General features: G+C 41.9%; 1 protein-coding gene across 1 annotated transcript in view; it reads right to left on the bottom strand.

Moving 5' to 3' along the window:
* The window catches only part of TMC1 (transmembrane channel like 1), a 118,515-nt gene that overhangs the window by 38,144 nt on the left and 58,282 nt on the right, over window positions 1-22,089 (bottom strand). The window contains exons 7-8 of the mRNA XM_019554751.1: window positions 7,120-7,226; window positions 5,660-5,758 (exon numbers count right to left, since the gene is read on the bottom strand). Of these exons, the coding sequence (XP_019410296.1) occupies window positions 5,660-5,758; window positions 7,120-7,226 (206 nt within the window). The remainder of the gene's footprint in view (window positions 1-5,659; window positions 5,759-7,119; window positions 7,227-22,089) is intronic.

Below are 22,089 nucleotides of genomic sequence, written 5' to 3'. Positions count from 1 at the left end.
CACAATACATGCACAGCAGCAGCAAAGCTCCAAACAGGCATAATTAATTCAAATCAAATTCTAGAGTTCAGTATGTGGAAGTGTAATTTGTTGATGTACTGTTGATGAATCATGAGATATTTTGATGCTAATACAGCAAGCTTCAGTTCTTCTAAGTTAAAAGGTCTATTTGCTTTCATGTTGTTGTTTTAACTGCTGGTAATTTTTAATTAATTCATTAGTAGAATATAATGTCAATAGGCTAACATCCTTCTCTTTTGTTTAATCACAAATCATACATTTGATTTATGGTAGTTCTTAATATATCTAAAATGAGTCACAACATCATCTGTGAAAATTCAGTTACAATTCTTGTAAGGGTGAAAATAAAATATTAATATACGATAAAAAAATTGCTTGAGTTTATAATTGGTGCATCTCATTTACACTGATATCAGACTAGCTGTTATAAAGACATACCTGCAGGTAAAATCACAGTGATGTAACTGGGGGAGTGATAAAGGCAACTGCCCTGGGCACCGACTGAGGAGAGAGGCAAATAAGAGAGGCTGCTGCTGTCAGCTGCTCATTCACAATTGCAGCAGCAACAGCAAGTTGCCATATCCTTACTCTGCTGGTAAAAATCAAAGTTCTCACTGAGTCTAGCATCCCGTTTAGCCAGCATGGTAAAAGGCTCTCCAGTTTTTGTAGCCTATGGCCCACAAGAGAATGATGTTCCCAGCATTACATCCAAGTGCCCTTGTCTCCTTCACCTGAATGACCAGGTACCATGGTTGACTATGGGGTTTTTTGGCAGTCTGGAGCTAGGCTCAAACTTGCACTTATGAAGTTGTAGTGGGACTCACTGGGTGCATCTACACATGCATTTACTCCAGCCTAGATTTACTGTACAGTAAGCTACTGCACAGTGGGCATATCTACACATGCTTTTACATGTGCCTATACTAAATGCACTTTCGCCTAATGCGCATTAAGGCAATTTATGTGAGTCTACACATACATGTGCTAAGGTGCTTTAATCTGGGTGTGCAGACAGATTTGGGAGTAAAGTTAGTCCCAAGTCAATGGTCACACACTTCGTTAATGTGCATTAGTGTATCCACGTTTGCTAATGTTACTTAGTTATTCGTGCATAAATTTGATATCTGTTTTATGCAGGTATCAAATTTAGGCTCAAATAACCAAAAAACACCACTGTTAAGGTCCATTAAGGGCATGCACATGTACATTTGGACACTTAATGAAACTTGAATTGGGCTAATGCACATTAAATGTGCACATGTAGACAAGCCCACTAAGCATTTTTGGGTAGGTGTTTACACATGTGGGGATTAGGGAGATTTGCTCCCAGGTCCCTGCAGCCCTGCAAGGGCCCCCTGCTGCAATTGGGCGCTAGCCCAGCAGCTGTCAGGCAGCACCAGTCCAGCAGACAGCTGTCTCCTGGCCCCAGGGAGCTGCCTGCTGCTGGGGCAGGGACAATGTTAGCTCACTGCTAGGTGCCCCACCAGTGGATCGGGGCAGGGGGGTCAGAACTGACCCCACTCCTGGAGCTCTTCCCAAGCCCTGTGCTTCAATCACTGAATTGGGGCATGGGGCTGGGGCCTGCCCGTGACCTGGACAGTTCCTAGGCGGCCCCAGGCTGCATGGGGAAGTCTGCATGTTCAGGCTGGAGCTGGCTGGGGACTGCCCAAAACAGGACAATCTCCAGCCACCTCCAATCTGCATGTGCTTCCCACCACAGCCTGGGGGCTGGCAGGGAACTGTCCTGGTCAGGGCAGGTCCCAGCCAGCTCCAGGCTGGGTGGGAAACTGTCCCCATACAAGGAGTTCCCAGCCCTACTCCACAATCACAATTGTGACCGTGCAGAGCAGGGGCTGGGTAGAAGCTCCCAGCCCCCACTGTGAGATTGAGGAGCAGGGGCTGGAAGCTCCCTGCTGCCAGAACAGGGGGACATTGTCCCCAGTGATGCACACAGGGCAGGGGATGGGGAGCCTGTTCCTTGCCCAGTTCTGTGAGCACAGAGTTGTGGGAGAGTGCGGGGGAAGGGGAACAGGCTGGAGAGCTTAATCCCCCACCACTTGCGGAGCTGGGTGGAGAACATGCTCCCCAGCCCCTGCCAGCAGGAAGCTTCCAGCACCAGTTCCACAACCACAGTGCTTCTTCTGGGAGATGCTCATCTCTCAGCCTGAGCTCCACAATCATGCGGATCAGGCTGGCAGACCCTTATCTCCCAGCCCAAGCCCCATGACTGTGGGGCTCAGGCTGAGATACAAGGGTCTCCCAGCCCCCTGCTCTCTGATCATGATGATGGAGTGAGGGCTGGGAGATAAGGATTGCGATCTCAGAGCAGGGGGCTTGGAGCTCCCTGCTGCTGGGGCAGAAGCACACAGTCCCTGCCCAGGCCCCTGTCGCAGAGCCTGCCCTGAAAGCAGCTCCTTGCCTCCAGGACCTGCTTATCTCCTATCCCCTGGTGGACAGATGACTGGAAGCAGATTTTGCTCCTGGTCAGGCATCTACACAATCATTACAGCACCATTACTAATGCCAAGTAAATTTGCTACTTACATTTGCAGGTAGCAAATTTACTTGGTGTTGGGGAGGTTTACTGTGAAGTAAGCATGTGCATGTGTAGACTCACATGCTTACTTTGCAGCAAACTGTGCTAATGCAAAGTTAAGCGTCTTGTGTAGACGTGCCCACAGTGAACTACGTTGCTAGTAAACACCGTTGTGTAGGTAAGATACGATAGGTATTACTTTCTGCAAGAAGGTAAATACAATTATAATATTATTATTTTATTATATGAAAGACACCAACAAACTGAAGGGTACAGCCATACTAAATTATTTATCTTGTGTTTCTATACTTAAGAATTGGGGTAATTCTGTGTAAAAATTATATACTGTGATTGGATTGCCCAGTCTGTATTTCTGTACAGTCTCATGCTATCCTGAGTAGCTGTTTCACTCACTCACAGAATTAAAATGTCTTTCAAGTCACCATGCTCTGCCAAATCAGTATTCTTGTAAGTGTTTAAACCTTCCAGATAATCCCTGCACTGTGTGGAATTAAGAATGTTGTTTCATGGGCTTTGTCTACTGAGGCATTCAACACGTTTTTAGCAGTGAAGAGGCAACCATAAGTAAAGGGTATTTCTCACCCTCTCCACTGCCTAACATAAAGATAGAAGAATGGAGTCTATTTAATGAGCCTTGAGACTTTTATTGCTTCTGTTAGTTGGTAATTGTTTGGGCTGTATAATTTACGCGTTAAAAATTTAATTTCAGATAACAATGACAAAAAGTGTTTCTTTTTAATTTAAAAAAATCTATGGGCAAATAACTCAGGATGCAGAGAAGAATTTTTGTTTAAGTATCTACACTAGTTCATCGTTTATTTTTTAACTGATGAATTATTTTTGGCCTAACATACCTAAGATGGATGGTTCCACTCCCAGTCTTGAATAGATTACAGTTTAATTTCCCCTATGGCATGTTTGTTCACCTGATCACTTTTTAAAGTAAGGTCCTTTCTTTTCTAACATTTAACTGGGTGTATCCCTGTCACTATCTCTTTCTTTGCTTTTGCATCCATGCTTTTCTCTCTGTTTGTGTTCCCTGTGCTATCTGGTACTCTGTCATTTGATAGACTTCTTCAGAGCTAGCAGAGCCTCTTTTTCTCCATTTCTAGGATCTTCCTCTCTCCTACTGTCATCTATCACAATGCTTCTTTCAAGTCCACTCTCTTTCAAAGTGGAAAGTGGATTTGGTGTGTCTTTCAAAGGCCTCTTTCACATTCTCTCTATGATCACATGAACCTCTCACTCCCTTCTCTAGGCCCCAGTCTCTTTACAAAAGCCTGAAAGTTGCTACAGGGATAGTTTTTCTCTTCCATGGCTTCTCTCTGATGCATGGCTCTCTGTTTCTAAAAAGGCTATATCCCCGGATCCTTGTCATCTCTGCAATTCATATCCAGCATATAGCTCCTGATTATCCAGATGCAACAGAGTTTAGCACTGTAATTAGTGACCTACAATAGTTTTTTTCATACGGAGGGACATCACCTACTAGAGAATGCTGACAACATTTTTTTTAGGGTCTAGAGATGGGCCATCACTTTAGGTGCCTAACAGAGGGCAGAATTCACCTGCCCAATTTTTCATCAAGTGTTGTGGAAAGAGGTGAATGCACTATTTTGAACACTTTAATAAATTAACATTTAATTTAATTTGGTTTCAGGGAGTCAGCCTAAAAGGGAGTCAACCTGAAAGAACTGCTTTAAAAGAAAATCAGTGAGTCTAATTAGATATTTTGCCTATATAATGAGGTATTAAAAACAGACACCTTATTCACAGGAAGTCTACTACGAGGCTGAAAACAGACTCCAATGACTTAAATAAAAAGCCAGAACCAGAGTCATTCCACACTCTACACAAGAGGAATGAGCCATGAGTCAATGGCAAGAAAGTCCATTTGAGCACAAGACATGGATATGTTAAAAAATGGGCAGTGCTGTATAGTCATGGTAGAACAGCCACTGGACAAATTGATTTGGTGTGTCATGAAGCGCTCCAGGAGAGTTTAAAGTTGCCATCCAGATAGTAGAACTTCTAAAGGAAAATTACTTGCACCCTTTTGAGACTGAATATCATTGAACTCCTAAGCCTTCAAAGCACTTCCAGCAGGCATGAACCCAGGCCCAGGAGATTTTATCTCTTGCATCTCATGATTTTTAACACTGATCCTATTGCTCACTGACTAATAAGAGACTGAACTGTTCTTGACCTGGGTTTGTCACTTCTGTGCTGTAAGTTGGCACAGCTAAATTACTTGTTCAAAGTAAAGGATACTCGCTTTCACATCCAACCTCTTCTGTCATACTTATCCTTGTTGAAATTAATAAGAAAACTCAAGTGCTAAATTATGAGCATGTGAATAAATCACTGAAAGAGTGCATGTTAAATGCAGAAGGAGGAGCATATGGAAGCTCCAGGGAAATATCATACGTCTAAAGGGATGGTCTTCCTATTAATACACAGAAAAACTATAACTGTATGACTTTCCATTTTTCCTTAAGAATAATATCTTAAACCATTTTCAGTCTGTTTGTACAGAAGCTCCATCTCTTCAGCCATCTCTTACAAAACAGTAATAAAGGATTTGGTCATCCTTCTTACTAGAGCTAAAATAGTTGCAATTTTTAAGAACTTTACAAAGAATAAAAGCAATATTTTTTTTCTTTAAGAGAAGCTGTCAATGATGAGTTACTGCTCCTTTCTTTCAACTCACACTGCTTTATCAATCTGAAATTTCAACTTATATAAACATAGACTATCAAATTTAGCCATAGCAAATAGACAGTACAGTAGGCATGCATTTAACCTAAAGATTTCTTCCCAAACTTCTCTCCTTCTTATTGCTAAAAGCACAGAAATGTGTATCTGGTCATAGAATCCTAGTATGCTTGGTGTTGGCTTAATATCATAGTCAGAAGTAATGGGATAAAATTTGACCAGATTTTATCTATTTCCATTTCTTTTTCAAAAGATATTCCATATTAAAATCACCGAAGTTGAACAAGGAAGTTCTATATTTTGAAGCCAAAACCCTTCAGAAACAAAAGGAATAGATTAACATGCTATATTCACAGGCACACTTACACTGAAGTCCCACAAAGTAGCAAAGTTCATAGCATTTGCCTCTTCAGCTCTCGGGACAGTTTTTCTAGGTAAAGTGCCATATGGTTTTCCCATCAACGCCTAAAGTGAAAAAAAACAAGAGTATATTTAACATTTTCAAACATAACACAAACCAGCAGAAGTAGCGTAGATCTGAACAAATTCAATGAAAACTTGCTTGTGCTACTTAACTTCCTTCTGATTTTAATCTGCCTTTCCAAATCCTTATATTAGTTGTTAGGCCTGTTCCTGAAATATGTTGGAATAATTTTTTTTTATTAAATGTTGTTTTACTGAAATCAATAATGTCAGACAGTACCACTTTCATTTAATGATAGTAAAAGTTTTAACACCCCCCCAGCAATTTATTTGAATTGTGAAAATTCTTATGCTATTTATTTTATTGCTTATTTTCTTAGAAACAGATCTGGCGATTATGGGTATTTACCTTTCAAGCAACATTCTGAAAGTCTCTTGGTCTCTTATAAGATGTCTGCATTGCACTGAAAATACACACGACCAGAATGGTTTCATATGGGCCTTGATCTTACTCTACTGAAAGCCATTTTTTTTACAGCGCTGTAAATCCAAAGTAACTGTGTTGGCTTCAAGTACTCCAAAGTGTACCTGAAGCAGAATTTGGGCCATCCAGTGGAGAAATGTTGGAACGTATCATGTCCTATAAAAATCCAGTGGATTTAATGATCTGTGCTTTACTTGTTTATATACACTCACTGGAAGGTGAGTTAATCAAGAGGATATTCTACACGGCTGAAATCAGGGTGGTCAGTGCAGGACTTTTAGGTCCCTTAAATTCTATTCAAGTCTTTTTTGTAGACTGCTTAAGTACCATGCTAACCCTTGCACAGAAATTATTTCAGGCTGAACTTAGTTCCATATTATGGAAGAGATGATTTGATTTTCTTAGAAATATAGCTCACAACTGGCCATCCAGGCTTATGGCAGCTTAAAATTCTACCTGTGCCCTCCCAAAGCTGGACTGCTCAAGGTGCTATAAAGGCTTCTGTCAAAGGAAAGTTACAGTATCCTCCTCAGGCTGCCCTGTAGGCCAAGAGATGTACAGAATAATCTTGTGTCTTACGTGCTGAAGTATGGGACCAAAATTTCCATCCCACTCAACCTCACCTTTGTCATCCCATACCTGTTAGGGCTTGTGAAGGAGTCCTTGAGAGAAAGGTCTTAGAGTTATTTTCTGCATTGCCTGTGCCTGGAATTATCCCCCAGATAGGACCTTTTTATACCACGCTAGCTCTTTTATGTGGCATAAAGGGGCCAGATATTTGTAGAGGTCCTGCCACATGTTGTTTAACCAGAAAGGGAAATTCAAGCAATGTTTCCTGGTGACATTCACCCTCCAATAAATATAGGAAATGCAATTAAAAACATAAAAGAAAGAAACATTTCAAATGACTTGTTCTCACCTCAGGTATCATTACAAGTCCAAAGGACAGGCCAAAGAGAATCATATTTACTCCATACATCCAACGCAAGAATATGAAATACGAAGCCACTGAAGAGCCAAAATGACCTATTGAAAATTAAGAGGTAACACAGAACAGACAAGCCAGTCCTCTTGTGTAGTCATGTTAACACAAAGTTGCCTGAACGGTTCTAACACTTGCCTGAGAAACAGAAAATTAGAATTTTTTAAAATTCTATATAAGTTCCTCAGGTATTATAATATTAACAATATTTTGTGATTGCAAAATAACATTTGTTATTTCAATAAGAAAACAACCCCCCCCAAGATATCATTTACAAATGATTATTCAATTATATAAATGAATATAAGTACTACTACACCCGTATGATGCAATGAAACCTCCAGACAAATTCTAAGGGCTTGATTTTTAAAGTATTTAGATGCCAAAAGATGCTTAATGGGGATTTCCCAGTGTTATGCAGCTAACTCCCATTGAAAATCACTTAACTGCCTTGTAAATCTAGGCCCTCAAGCTTACAAGTATTTTAAAATCTGCTTAGTTTCTAGACTGTTCACCATGAAGAAAATAAAATGCAATTGGCAAAGGAACTTCAAGAATTAAAACCAAACCAAAATGAGTATTTTATAACAGTGGTACAAAATGAAAGTTTTTTTATTTATCTGGTGAATATTATGTACAGTTTTGGCACTCTAAGGTAATTCCTTTTTCCAGTGTCTGAGCCCATGTGTAATAGTCAGTATAGATGGACAAAGCAGAAGTGGGAATCCTCTACCAAGGCCACCTGGCAGCTACTTACATTTTACTGAGGCCAGTCTAGATTGCTGCTGGATCATTGGGTTCAATAAATACAGGCATACATGAAGAAGAAGAACTAAACAATGAACTTTATCTTAGATTTGTACTCTACCAAGGGACCATTCCCATTTTGCAACTTCTGTGGTCTGCTAAGCAAGGGAGTGTATATATTATAACTTATATTCCCTACAGCTGGAATGAAGAAAAGTAGGTTTAGACTGGATATCAAAAAGGTCTTCACTAGTTAAAACAGACAGGCAATAGAATAGTCTGCCTAGGGAAACTATAGAGAAGACGACTACAACCATTTTGGATATGGAAGAAAATTAAAGATCAATCTGATTTTGTATATATCAGATTTTTTACAATTTAACAAACTTGACGTATTGAAATAAGTTACAAACCCCAAGTGTAGATGCATTCTGCCAGTAGGAAAGTGCATACTGGAGCTGTTCTAAGAAAAGTAATTCAATTTTGTAGATGGCTTCACTATTTCAAAGGTCAACAAATCCAACCTTCAATTTTACAGAAAGTATAATACAGCTTCTTCTTCCTAGGCAGCCCACCTGGTAGGCAGTCCTGAACCCTGGGAGAACTGAGAAAACCCAAATGGCAGAGCTGCCTTAGAGCTGTAAACACTGGGATCTTTGTGGTTTCTCACTCTGAGATACCTTAAGGGTGTCCCAGAACTGCCTACTCTCCCAAAACCTGATTACAAGGCAGTCTACCCATCAGGCTGGTAAACTGACAGGAAATAAGGCAATGGGTCCAATGTCAATCAGCAATCTCTTCTGGGGTTAATCTACTCTTGAGTGCAGCGTATTACAGGAGCAGGTCAAACACCCAACATTTTGGGGTAAAATTTTGCCTTCCTCCCAACTGACAGAAATAGCATCCCTAAGTCTGCACAATGGGACAGTCTATCATTGCTATAGGAGCCAGGAGTCATCATGCAGCTCTTTCAAGGTAATGTTGTTCATGCTGTCCCAAGGCAGGGCAGGGATATATCTAATCAAGATCCAGCATACCAAGAGTTAACTCTAGTTTGTTTACTGCTTTGTGGCCTACACAGGTGGAAAGCACTAAAATAATGCATCAAGAGCCCTGATTGGGAGTAACTAGGTGTTAAATAGTCACACCACAAAACCCTATAAAACTGGCTACCTCTGCAGAGACAGAAGAACATTATATTAGGAAAGAAATAGATTTAATTTAAGGCTGAGCTGATTTTTGTTTTGTGCTTAGTTATTTTCACTTCTGTTTCACTCAGATTCCTGACAGTCAGGGTTTGAAATACAGGGAGGTGCTTGGGGGGTTTAAGCCCCCTCCCCATAAGAGATGAGAGCCCCGCGTAACAATGCTTTTTGAAATAAAAATGATCTTGGTACTATCCTTTACATTCTCAAGCACAAAAAAGGAAAAAAAGACAGTTACTATCTATTAAACTCCATCCTACACTATTCTGACATATTTCCCAGAGGCCTTTCTGGTTACTGAGATTATTCTGCATTTTAATACATCATAACACTTTTTGAAATTCAGATAACAATGACAAAGCAGGTGAGTAAGAGCTCCATATCTGCAGCTTAACATCTTGAGAACCAACTTTCTATGTGTGCTCTTCCAGCCAACTTTGTCTCTATCACAACACCAGATGCAGAAGCTAATGCACTGAATGCACACGAAGTTGCTCAGTATAAAATATTCTTCACATCAGACTGTCTTCTGTGCATCACTGATACACAAGTTTTAGAAATGACAGTGAAAAATGATTTATGAGTCAGGCTTTATTTAATTATGTACAGCTTGAAAGACTGCTAGCATACACAGGAAAGTTTTAGATAGGACAGGACAACAGGAGGCAGTTTGACCTAAAGGACAGAGCTTCATCTTCTTTGAAAAGAAAAAGAAAAAGCTCTACTACTGATGGCATGAAGTCAAAAACCCTCTTTGGCTAGGTACAGACAATCAAAAAGCCTGAGGAGGAATCAATCTAAGTTACACTGCTTTCTATAAGCGGCATACTTTAGATCAATAGCAAACAGAACACACATTCACACATTGGTTGTGGGGGAGGGGAGGCAAATCTTAGACCAGGTTCCACCATTTTAAACCAGTCTATGTGTACTGAACATCTGTTCTGTTATGACTATAGACCAGTTTTGTGTACCAAACTTCTGTTACCTGTTATGGGTCTGGACCAGTTTCCAGTCACTTCTACTGGTAAAACTATAATGTCTGTACCTGGCCTTTGGTTTCTATTTCCTTTCCCATCCTGGGTTTTCTTGTCTATTTTGATTGTAACGGTCTGTGGGTCTCTCGCTAGGTGTTTACACAGTGCCTAATACAATGGAGCCCTTATCTACTCTAGGGAATGTTATTATTCCAAAATAAATTATAATGATACCAACTGAGGGCCTGAGCCTCAGTCTAGACCCTAATGAAAGCAAGATTTCCTCTGAAAACAAGGACGAAGCTCTTTATGATTTAGGTGAGAATTCAATGAGTTTTCATTACTACATGGCTCTGCTGTGCTAATCGTGTAGCTATACACATTGATCACCTGGCCTTTGTATTGTATGCTATGATGGTTTCTGTTGATTTTCATAAACTGTTCTGTTACTATATTACTTATATTCTCTGATAAGGACCCACTTGATGCTTTGTTAAGATTAGCCTCATAGCCCATATAATCCTGGTAATGTTAATAGAATGGAATGGAGCTATAGTTACTAATTAAAGATATCACCATCTGCGACTGAATTAGAGGAAAACACTCTACAGCATTTACGTAAGAACATAAGGGCCAGGGGCAGGCATTCAAAAAGCCTGAGCCTGAATTGATTCAGTCTTTGCAGGTTAGTCTAACCTGCCTAGGCTGAATCAGTTTGTAACTGCTCAGACATCCCCAAAATGCAGGCATGTGCCTGCAGTGGCTCAGGCAGGAAGCCAGGGTGGGGAAAGGAGTGGCTGTACTAGAGCACCCCTCCCTCCCCTTCTACAGTCCTGAGCTGAGGGGGGCATGGCCAGGCCATGGCAGGATGCTTTGCTTAGGGAGGGGTTCCCCTCCCTCCTTGATAACAGAGCATTTATCAGCTCTTTTATCAGCATTTAGCACCCCATCAGAAAACAAAGCCTCACTCGTTAGTCCAAGCTCTTCTTAAACAGCTTTTTCTCAAGGAAGAAATGGAGGGACATTACCAGCTGACCTGTAGATTAGCTCCAAAAAGCCTTAAACTGACACTGTCCTGTCTGCCTTACACAAACACCTCTCAGCATTAGCTAGCATACCATATACTGGCTATGGTCCATGCTGTGGGAAAGAGGAGGAAGGGATTCCTGCTCAAGGAATAGGGGGGTGGGGGGAGCAGGGTGGCATGAGAAAGCCAGGCAGACCCTGGTATGCCTGCAAGTTTCTTCTGGAGCTCTATCCAGGGAGCAGAGGGGAGGGGCCTGCCCAGCCCAGAGAGCATGCCAGGGTGCTGTGGGACTCTGATTTAACTTAAACCAGGAAGCAGTCTGGGACAGACATTACATAAACCAGTTTGAGCCAGATCAGCGAAGTCTGATACTACATTCAACCATGTTTATCTCAAACAGGTGTCAGCCATTTTCAAACTGGTTTATGTACACTAAATGTCTGTTCTGTTACAGGTTTAAAACAGTTTCTGATCACTTAAACCAGTTTGTGTGTAATGTCTGGCCCTAGCCAAGAGCTGTCATAGGTCCATTTTTCCCAGTATCCTGTGTCACACAGTGGCAGAAGGTGGATGCTAAAAGGGAAAGTGAACTGGGTATTACCAGGGCTTTTTCTGCTGTTCTTCTCTCATTTGCAGCCTCTAGCATTTAAGATCTAGGAAGTTCTGATTCATAGGTTGTATCACTAACTTCCAGGCTCAATAGCTACTGATGCCCTTTTCCTCCAGGAATTTGTCCAATCCCTTTTTGACTCTAGCTAAATTGTTAGCTTCAACAACATGTGGTGGCAATGAATTCCACAGTTTAACTGCACACTGTGTGGAAAATAACTTCCCTTTGTTAGTTTTAAACTTACTACATGCTAACTTCATGTTGTGACTCCCCTAGTTCTTATATTGTAAGAGAGGGCAAACAATAAATCCTTATATACTTTCTCTTCGCTGTGTAGTATTTTGTAAATCTTTATCATATCTCCCACCAAATGTCTCTTTTTTAAACTGGATAGTCCTAGTGTTTTTAAATCTCTTCTCATATAGAAGTCCCTCAATACCACTAAGCATCCTTGTGGCCCTTCTGTGTACCTTCTTTAGTTCTTCTTGATGTGTGGGGACCAGAACTGGGCACAGTTATTCAAGGTGTGGCTGCAACACAGATTTATAAAGGAGCATAAGGATAGTTACAGTTTTGTTTACAAGTCCCTTAATAATCCCTAACGTTTTGTTTGCCTTTTTGAAGGCTGCTGAGCACTGAGCTGATGGTTTTAGTGAACTGTCCACAATGACTCTCAAATCTCCTTCCTGTGTATTAACAGATAATATAGACTCCATCACGGTGTAGGTATAATTTGGGTTATTTTTGCCCATGTGCATCACTTTTACACTTATCTACATTGAATATCATCTGCCATTTAGTTTCCCATTTGCACAATCATGCCAGATACTTCTGTAGTTCTTCACAGTCCAAAAATCAACAGAAACCACCATAGCATAAAATAAAAAAGCCAGGTGTACAATGTGCACAGCTACAGCAGTTAGCACAGCACAGCCATGGAGTAATGCAAGTCTCGTTGAAATCTCATTAATGAAAACCTTATTGAACCTAAATCATAAAGAGTTTCATCCTTGATTTCAGAGGCAATCTTATTGTCATTAGGATCCTGGCCCAGGCCGAGGCCCTAAGCTGCTATCATTATCATTTATTTTGGAATAATAAGAATCCTTAAAGTAGACTGGGGTCGATTGTCTTAGGTACTATGTAAGCTTTGAATAATTTTGTCATCTGCAAATTTGGCCAGCTTGCTATTCAAATCGCCCCTTTCCAAATCATTTATAAATACATTCAATAGCACTAATCCCAAAACAAATCCCAGGGAAACCTTGCTATTTACTTCTTCCCATCCTTAACATTGACTATTTATACTCACGCTTCACTTTCTAAAAGCCAACTTCTAACTCACAAGTGGTTGTTCCCTGTAATCCCATGATTATCTAACTTAGTTAAGAGCTTCTGACGAAGGACCTGTTAAGGCTTTTTGGGAGTCTAAATATATTATGTCAACTGGATTACCCTCCCTGCTTACTGACACCCTCAAAGAATTCTAATAGAACTCTAGTAGGTTGGTGGGGCATGATTTCACTGTGACAAAGTCATGTTGATTCTTCCCCAGCAAATCATGTTCATCCATGTTCTGAACAATTATTTTTATTATTGCTGTTTTCCACCAATTTTCCAGAAACAGAAGTTAAGCTTACCAGTCTGTAGTTCCTTGCATGCCCTCTACAGCCTTTTTTAAACATGGGAGTCACACTGGCAATTCTCCAGTCTTCTGGTACCAAGGATGTTTTTAGTGATAAGTTGGATACTACAGTTAAGAGCTTGGCGATTTCTGACCTGAGTTGCTTTAGGGCCCTAAAGTGAATGCCATGAGGTCCTGGTGCATTGCTACTATTTGGTTCATCAATTTCCTCTATGACCTTATCTACTGAAACCTCAGTTTGGATTAGCTCCACTGACTTATTCATGGAGATGAGTGGATCTGGCGACTGAATTTCCCTAACATTTTCCACGGTTCAGTCCAGGGTTGCTCCTGCCCTACTCCTCCCCCCAACACCCTCCACCCATGCAGCAGCCAAAGAGAGCTCCAGGCTCCCCCAACTGCCAGCCCTGGGGTGGCAGGGAGCATAGGTGATGGTCCTAATCTCCACAGGGTTGGGAGAGCTGTCCTGGCTCTGGCTGCCTTCCTGCCACGTGAAGGTTAGGACCAGTCCCAATCTCCATGGGGCAAGGAGAGCTTCAGGGCAGCTCCCTCTCAGCCACATGGAGATCAGGACTGGTTCCAATCTCCACTGGGTGGGGACAGCTCCCTCCTAGCCACATGGAGATCAGGGCTGGTTCCAATCTCCATGTGGCTGGAAAGCAGCTTCTGCCAGAGCTAGGGCAGCTTTCCCCAGTCTGTGGAGATCAGGGTTTAGCCAGGCAGCAGTGGCCCCCTGCTGCATGGCCTGACCAGGAGCAAATTGCTCCCAGTCAGGGTCCATATGTGCACTTAGGCCTATTAATGTGCCTTTTTTTTAGTACACATATGTATTGGTGTTAGAAAACAGCCCATCACACTAATTTAATGCATGCTAATTGAGATGTACATGTAGATAATGATACTTTAATGTGCATTAGATTACTCTAATGTGCAATAAAGCATCTTGTGTAGATGCACCCAGAATGTATGGCTGATCTCAGGCTGATTTATTTAATTACAACCCATCTGATCTCTAGTTGCCTTAATGAACCTATGTTACACATTGTGACTAGTGCAGCAACTGGTGACCTTAGAATGGGAGGAACAGCATGAAGGGGTCTGAACTATACTAGGAGAGGATGGAAAGGTCTGAGGATCCGAGTCAGTCCTTTATTATTGCATTCCCTGATTTGTTTTGCTGATCTTCCAGGTTTCAAATTTAGTCTCCACTGTTTGGAATAACAAGATTCGACACATCTTTGGAAAGATTCTGTGTACAAATTAGAAAGTCACATGCACTATCCATGTATTTATATTAGATGCAGTAAACAGACAAAATAAGTAGAAGTTTAATCATCATATTACTCAATGATCAAATATAATTCCCTCTAAGGCCAAAGTATGTTGAGCTTGGACTCTGTCCAAATATGATTTTTAAAAGGATAGCTGAGGAAGAATCATTCAGCTGTCTGTGTTATGACTAGCTGAACAAAGTACACCTTATTATTTTTCAGTGTAAATAGTTACAGCCATACTTTTTGTAAACAGCTTACATAAAACAGATGACATTTGAAACTCAAAACTTGACATATAATTATCATTTAGGAGTACATCCATTATTAACTTGGAAAATAATTTGTCAAAAGTTAACAGAGCTATGAATGTTTTCAGTGTAATGAGTATAAGCAGGACACAGGTTCAGTCTGACTGACGGGTCCCCTATCTAGAGAGGTTTGCACATGTGCATGTGTGTGTGGAGGTGGGAAACTTTCACCAAATAACATAAGTTGTACAATTATATTACTATGATTTAATGGACATTGTGGCAAAGTGGGCCTCCCCCCCTAGCTACAGTGCTAGGTTCCCCACTTGCCTTTGGGCACACCACCCACCTGACTCACCTGCCACACCTTGTTCTTACTTATTTATGATGTTAATTAAGGCAGGGGCTGCCCATTCATTCCCCAATGCCAGGGAGCATTATCTGTGGCTCCGTACCTCCCCTATACCACAGCCCATGCCTCACAGATGGCATCCATAGTTCTCACAGTCACCGACCACACACAGGGCCCCAGACTTCTCTTATCAGGACCCCTCTAAGATCCCTCCATTCAGGTGGCCTACCCCACCTTCATTCAAGCTATCTAGCTCCCTGAAACTATTTCCCCCCTCCGGTGTGGTCCCCCCGGGACCTTTGCCCATATAGGCCCTGGCCTCACCTCCAAGGTCAGTCAGAAACCCCAGGCCCTCCTAGCTCTGGGCATCCCTCACGGTGGGCGCCTGGCCCTTTTGACCATTATGGTCCTGGCCCCAGCATTGACTAGTCAAGGGTATTTTACATCAGGCCTCTGCCACTCTAGCCCCACTCTCTCTCTGGGGTCTGCCTTCTGGCCCCTACTAGGAGTTACCTGCCCTGCACTAGGAGCTGGGGTACCTCACACCACAACTGGTGTTCCAGGGTCTCATGGGGACTGTCACTACCCCCCTGGAGCAGCAGGTCATTGTGCTCTAAATATAGGTCTTGTCTTTGACCCACACTCAGCCTCCCAGCAGTGGAGGACTTACTGGGGTCAGGACTCACCCCTCTCTCTTGGGCTGAGCCCCCTTTACCTAGCCTCTGGCCCAACTTCAGCCTCAGGCATCTAGGGACATACCTTGGCCTACTCCACTCACGCAGACTTCCACACCACCCCCTCACTTGGGGCTCCAGATCTTTGCCCCCTCACTGGGGTCTTCATTTCCACCACCTCACTTGGGGCCATGGGGCTTCTTTCCCCGGTGGGCTCAGGTGGTTGTAGCCATGCCTGGCCACAACTACCATTCCTCAGGGTCTCACACCCCACAGGGCTCAGGTGACCATAGCTGTCCCTGGCCCCAGATGCCTTCAGTGTTATACAAACCCACCCAAAGGTGAGGGCTAGGATTAAGGCACCCCTACCCGCCTTTCACCAGGCTGGGAATTTTCTGGGGTCTCCCGTGCCACTGAGAACCCCACCAGGCCACCCACTCCCATGAGGGTGCAGTTTTAGGTCATGCCCAGGACCAGGAGCCTCCAATCCATCCCCTACAGCTCCTACCCTTACCTCCAGGATGTTCTAAGCAACCTTGCAGCCAGGCAATGTTGCTGCCTGGCCTGCCAGCAGAAAACTGATCTATTTATATAGGCAGCCAGGGATCTAAAATGGCTGTTGCAATCAAGGACCTGCTGGTTACTTGGCTCAGGTCTTAAAGTGGCAGGCACCAACAGTGCCCTCCCATACTCCTCCCCCCTTAAAATGGTACCTGTGGGAGGTTTCCCCTGCTGCTCCTCCAAAGTAGGTTCCCCTCAGAGCCTGTGAGAGCCCTCAAGTGGTGAGCACCCTCAAAGATGCTCCACGACACACCTCCCCCCTTAAAATGAGATCTGGAAGGGCTTCACTTGGCTGCCTTCCCTGCTGGGCTCTGCCCCAGCCTACTGCAGCCTCTGCCATGTGGCGAGCATCCCAAAGGTGCTCTGCCAAAGACATAAACAGAATTTAAATGATCTTAAATCCCTGGTCTTTTTAGGTGTCACCATTATGACCACCTTCATTCTGATACAACTTATACTTCACTGTTCAATGGCAGAAAGAAATAAGCTGAGAATGATTATCAGAGATTGTCACTGACATTTTGGGCTAAGACAGCTCTTTAACTGAAGTCTCTAATCCCAACACTGGAGGGAAAAAGAGGTTCAGGTCAAATTCCATTTATGAATTCTCTCTTTAAATCTGTTTATAAAAACCTGATTGTCAAAGAAGGTACACTATCATACACTTTTATCTGTTCCTCTATTTTGCATGCATGTATAGAGAAAATATCAATCTAATGGATAGCACTACTAAAATGAAGATGAACATTCTTTCAAACATTTCCTGTGCGAGCTAAATAAAATCAAAATGAAGTTGTACCAAACTGATTCCATGGGATCCAAGTGGACTTTGTTACTTTTATGTGCTGGCAACCAGTCAAAATAGCGGATGAGCATTACTCTATTTTATAGTACTACCTGTTCCCCTATGAAAGGTTTGAAAAGTAAACTTATTTTTTAACAGCTAGACCACAAGTCTGTATTTCTGACTGACTAATATTGGAAATCTATATCATGCACAAGGCATTCATAAAATCAGACTTGCATTCTCCTCTGAGCAATCAAATCTGTATTTTCCCTCATAACAAGAACATTTATAATAATAAAAACAGTTGGTTAAATTTGCTGAACACATGAAATTGTATCAAAATATTTTCCATGATCGATTAATTAAGAGGCAAAAAACAAGTCCTTGAATTCTTTTTTCCTCTTATGTATCCATGGCAGTATTATGTGATAAACAAAGCTAGTCCCATTCAGCACTAGATTGATAAACCATTCCTTAGAATAAAGTTGACATTTTATATCATTTTTCTTGACCAAATATCTGCTATCCATGTGATGTTAATAATGTTCCCAAGCTTGTAAGAAAGGCAACCAGTCTGAATAGATCTTTCAATCAACCATTTGAAATTTACAGGCAAGGTCGTTGAGTCATTCATTTCTATAACTATTATTTCTTCCCTTGACATAATGTTTCTCTGTTTTTCAAATAACACTCACAGCACTGTGCATCTATGTTTAGAATATATTTTTCAACTGAAATGACAAAATCTGAACCTGGGACAAAGACAACAGAATCCCTCTCATTGTAATCCACAGGCCCAAGCTTGAATACTTTGGACATCTCATTAATGACCTGCAGAATCTCCTGGAAAATAATCGTCATGTCAAGGTAACCTTTGGGGGAGCAAGCCTGCCCTAGCTTACAGGAAGCCTTCCAAACTTAAATGACATTTCTTCAGCAACAGGCGATCTAACTCTTGTACTCACCAAGACACCAGGCCTTGCTATGCACCCATATGCCAACTGTGCCCCCCTCATCAACACAGACAACATCCCCATTAGACCAAACAGCATAAATTATAACATTTAGGGTTCATTCAACTGTTCTTCTACCCATATTTTACATGCTATCACCTGCTTACAGTATTCCTTTGCTATCTAGATTGGATAGGCAGAGTGATCCCTGCATGAAAAAAATTTCCTGACCCCTGGGAACCCCGCGGGCCAGATGCAAGGGCTCCACAGGCTGCATTTGCCCTAGGGACCAAAGGTTGAGCATGCCTGTGATATTGTATCATCTTTTCATACTTTGCAGCCTATGTATAATAATATTCTAAGAAAAATTAAAAGTTATGAAATTTGGTTGATCTAGAAGTAAAAAGTGCTGGATAATAGAGGAATAGTACTACAGTATTTCCATTTTAATTCAACTGAATTCATAATTCTCTTTTACCTCAGAGTGGGCAGGGAGCCATTGCCATATTCCAAATGGACCAAATGCCAGTTATACAAATGGCCCAACACACTAATATCAACATCAAAAGGCTCATCTGCAGAAGTGGTTAAAGGCATGCTGCCAAACTCACTAATTCTAGTGATATTTACTACTTAGTCTTCAATGTTACTTGACCTGGAGAACAAGCTGTCATACAGACAGAATTCATTGATAATTTCAGTTACCAGGACACCAGCATAGTTCATCCCTGTTCATATCACATGATTTCAGCTAGTAGAGGGCTAACTAGCTGTGACAGATGTGGCTTTGAACTAACCATAAATAAGAATATTATCTTTTTTTTTAACATTATGTCATCTAATTACAACTGAGCCTGGAGACCACTCCTTCCTTTCTACCCTTTTTTAACTTTTAGGGTCTCCTCCAGAATAAGTCATCTTGTTCTCACACAATACTAAACACAACAGTCCTTGTCTACAGGTCAACAGGACTTCTTCCCTGTGCAGGAGGAATTTCCACCAGCCTGATAGATGTATGCATCACTTTTCAGCAAGTGCTTCAATAAAAAAGCCATATTATTACCTCCATTGCTCAGTCAGGCAAACTGAAGAACAGTGGGTGTGTCTACACATGCCCCTATGGTGCTGTTGTTACTGTATCATCATTTAGTACTTCCTTTTGAAATAACAGCACAGTTACGGCCCGTACTGCGCTGTACGCACAGCGCATGGTTATTTTTAGCTGCTACGTCAGCATAGTAACATGCTATAATGAGGGAGTTCATTGCTACAGTGACGTAGCTTCAGCATCATGGGTTTTGCCCACAAATGCTATATTGCCAAAGTGCATTGCTACTGTGACATAGCGTCATATGTAGATGCACCCAGTGAGGTAAAATGACTTATTCAGGGTCACCCAGATGGCTAATGATGATGCTGCCAACAGAGACCCAGTCCAGTGCTCTAACCCTCCAGGCAACACTTCTTTCCACTGAATAGATGCCTCTGTTGTGCCAGTCCCAGACCTCCCAGCATAAAGAAAATATATTAGGGTCAGATCAGTGCATTCAGTTCAAGTAAATTAGCTTGGATCAGGTGTGAGTATGTGGAAGAAGGCATGACTAGAATATCTGGCTGGATGGCTGAACTCGTAGCTCACAAGTAACTAATTTACAGGGGGCCTCAGACTTGCTTCTTTGAGTTGTTCTGATCTTAAATTTATGGAAGATGTTGCAATTTTTGACTTATTAAAAACTTTGCTAAATGAAAATATATCTAGGATATTTCTGACAGTACAGAACTCAAGCCTGAATAAGTAGTGAAATACACACAGAATCTAGATGAGAAACTAAACTGCTAGAAAAATTGAAGCACCTGTAACATTGTCTTGCAGCCTTCTATGTCAGAGAGGTCCAACAGACAACCCATGAATAGTTAACATGCAGCTCACGGGGCTGTATAGGCAGCTCTCTCAGTGCCATGTGGCAGTGGAAGGCCCAGAGAGGCAGGACCGTGTGCCACTGGTGCAGCCCATGTGGTAGGACACCACCGTCACTGCCCATGTTGGGGTGGGGGAGGGTAGATACCACCTCAGTGAATGGCCCACGCAATATATGGTCCAGGGGCCACACCAAATTTGGACAACCCTATGTCATGTGTGAAGCCCAGTGAGAATGGCATTTATTCACTGTTTATTCACATTTTACACCCTCTCCTTCTACCTCTTCTGATATCTAGATACCTTCTCTTATCCATTCATTTTTTCTTGGACTTGACCACCTCCACACAGTCCAAAACCCCTAAGCTTTACAGTATCAGCATGCAATGACGTGCAAAACAGACATTATTGTGGGTCTCTGGACATGGGATGGCAGGACCTGAGGCATGTAATGGCCTTCTCTACATTTTGCTATTCTTCAGTACAGTTCTCTTCCTTGAAATAAAGTCCTGATATTTGTTCCAGAGTTTAAATTTTGTCCACTCCTTCAAAAACCTGAAAGTTAATATTGATTTATTTTAACCTGTGGATTACTGTATCCTGATGGAGTAAGTTGGGACCACCAGCCAGTCCAGCTACTATTTATATTCACAGACATACATGTCTGACCACAGTAAAACACAAAATTATTTCAGCATCCACATGCTATTCCCAACATTCCCAGCAGCCAGCAAAGTACATAGACTGCACTATAGTAGAATAAACCTACATTCCTTCTGCTAGAGGATCATTAAAAGATGACGTTTATACTGAGATCTTCAGGTAGTCAGGTGTCAGGAAGAGACAAAACTGTTGGAGGAGAAAAATAAATGGATCCAGAAACAGAATTAGTAAATTATCCCAGTCTAACTTTACATTTGTATGCCACTAATGTAGTATGAAATAGGCATGATTATTAATGGTGCAACAACATAGAGAAGTAATTATCCATGTTTGTCTGTAGTCCAGTAGAAGGCAGGGTAAATTTGGAATTTATACACTAACAAAATGCTATAAATCTATGATGTAGTTAGTCTGTAAGCCATAACAATATTGGCCAGGACCATTTATTTACAAGATGTAACCGAAGTATCATTGATACGATAGCCCAGCAAAAGAACCCTCTGTTTCATCATTTGATTTGACTACATTTATTCAACAGTCTCATCTGCATGCTAATAAATACCCCCAAAGATTGTATAACTTGCTTTGTTCTCTGCTGGCCAGGTGTTTCAAGGTATTATGTAAGTGAGATATGTTTTCTTTCTGACCTGGTTCCTTCTTGTCTAGGGTTACTCTGCAACACAAGATGCAACTCAGCAAAAACTCAGAATATTTCTTGTTGTTACCCTAGACACAATTCACTGTGTATTCCAAAGCTACATTCACTGAAGACAGGTAGCACTATAATGATGGCACTATAATTTTTGCCAAAGTAAAAGAAATCACAGTTTGGATATAGGCTGCCAGAGAAACAGGTGCATTTGTGTATATCAGGGGTATACAACCTCCAGCCTACAGGAAAATGCAGCTCATGGACCCATTGCATCTGGCCTCCCCATGGGTCAGGAAATTTGGCATTGGGGGAGCAGTTGCAATTAGGTCTGTATGATTCGGCCGATTCAGGGGACAGTGATTCGATTCAGGGATTCAAATCACTGTCCCACATCGATTTGGACAATTCTGATCTGAAGATTTTCCTGCTGCCAAATATCTGAATCTCTGAATCAGCCAGGCCCATGTCCCCCAGCCTGGCAATGGCTGCTCTGCTTGATCCAGCTCCTGGGTCTTTGGGAAAAAAAAAGCCCCTGCTCACCAGGTGCTTCTGGGCGGGGGGTGATCCCCACTACCCCCCGGTGCCCCACACTGCATGGAGGGCTCTGCATGAGG

Source organism: Crocodylus porosus, unplaced genomic scaffold (assembly GCF_001723895.1).
Source record: "Crocodylus porosus isolate Cpor-Errol unplaced genomic scaffold, CroPor_comp1, whole genome shotgun sequence".
In the NCBI taxonomy this organism is placed as follows: domain Eukaryota; kingdom Metazoa; phylum Chordata; order Crocodylia; family Crocodylidae; genus Crocodylus; species Crocodylus porosus.
This window is presented reverse-complemented; position numbering and strand designations above follow the sequence as displayed.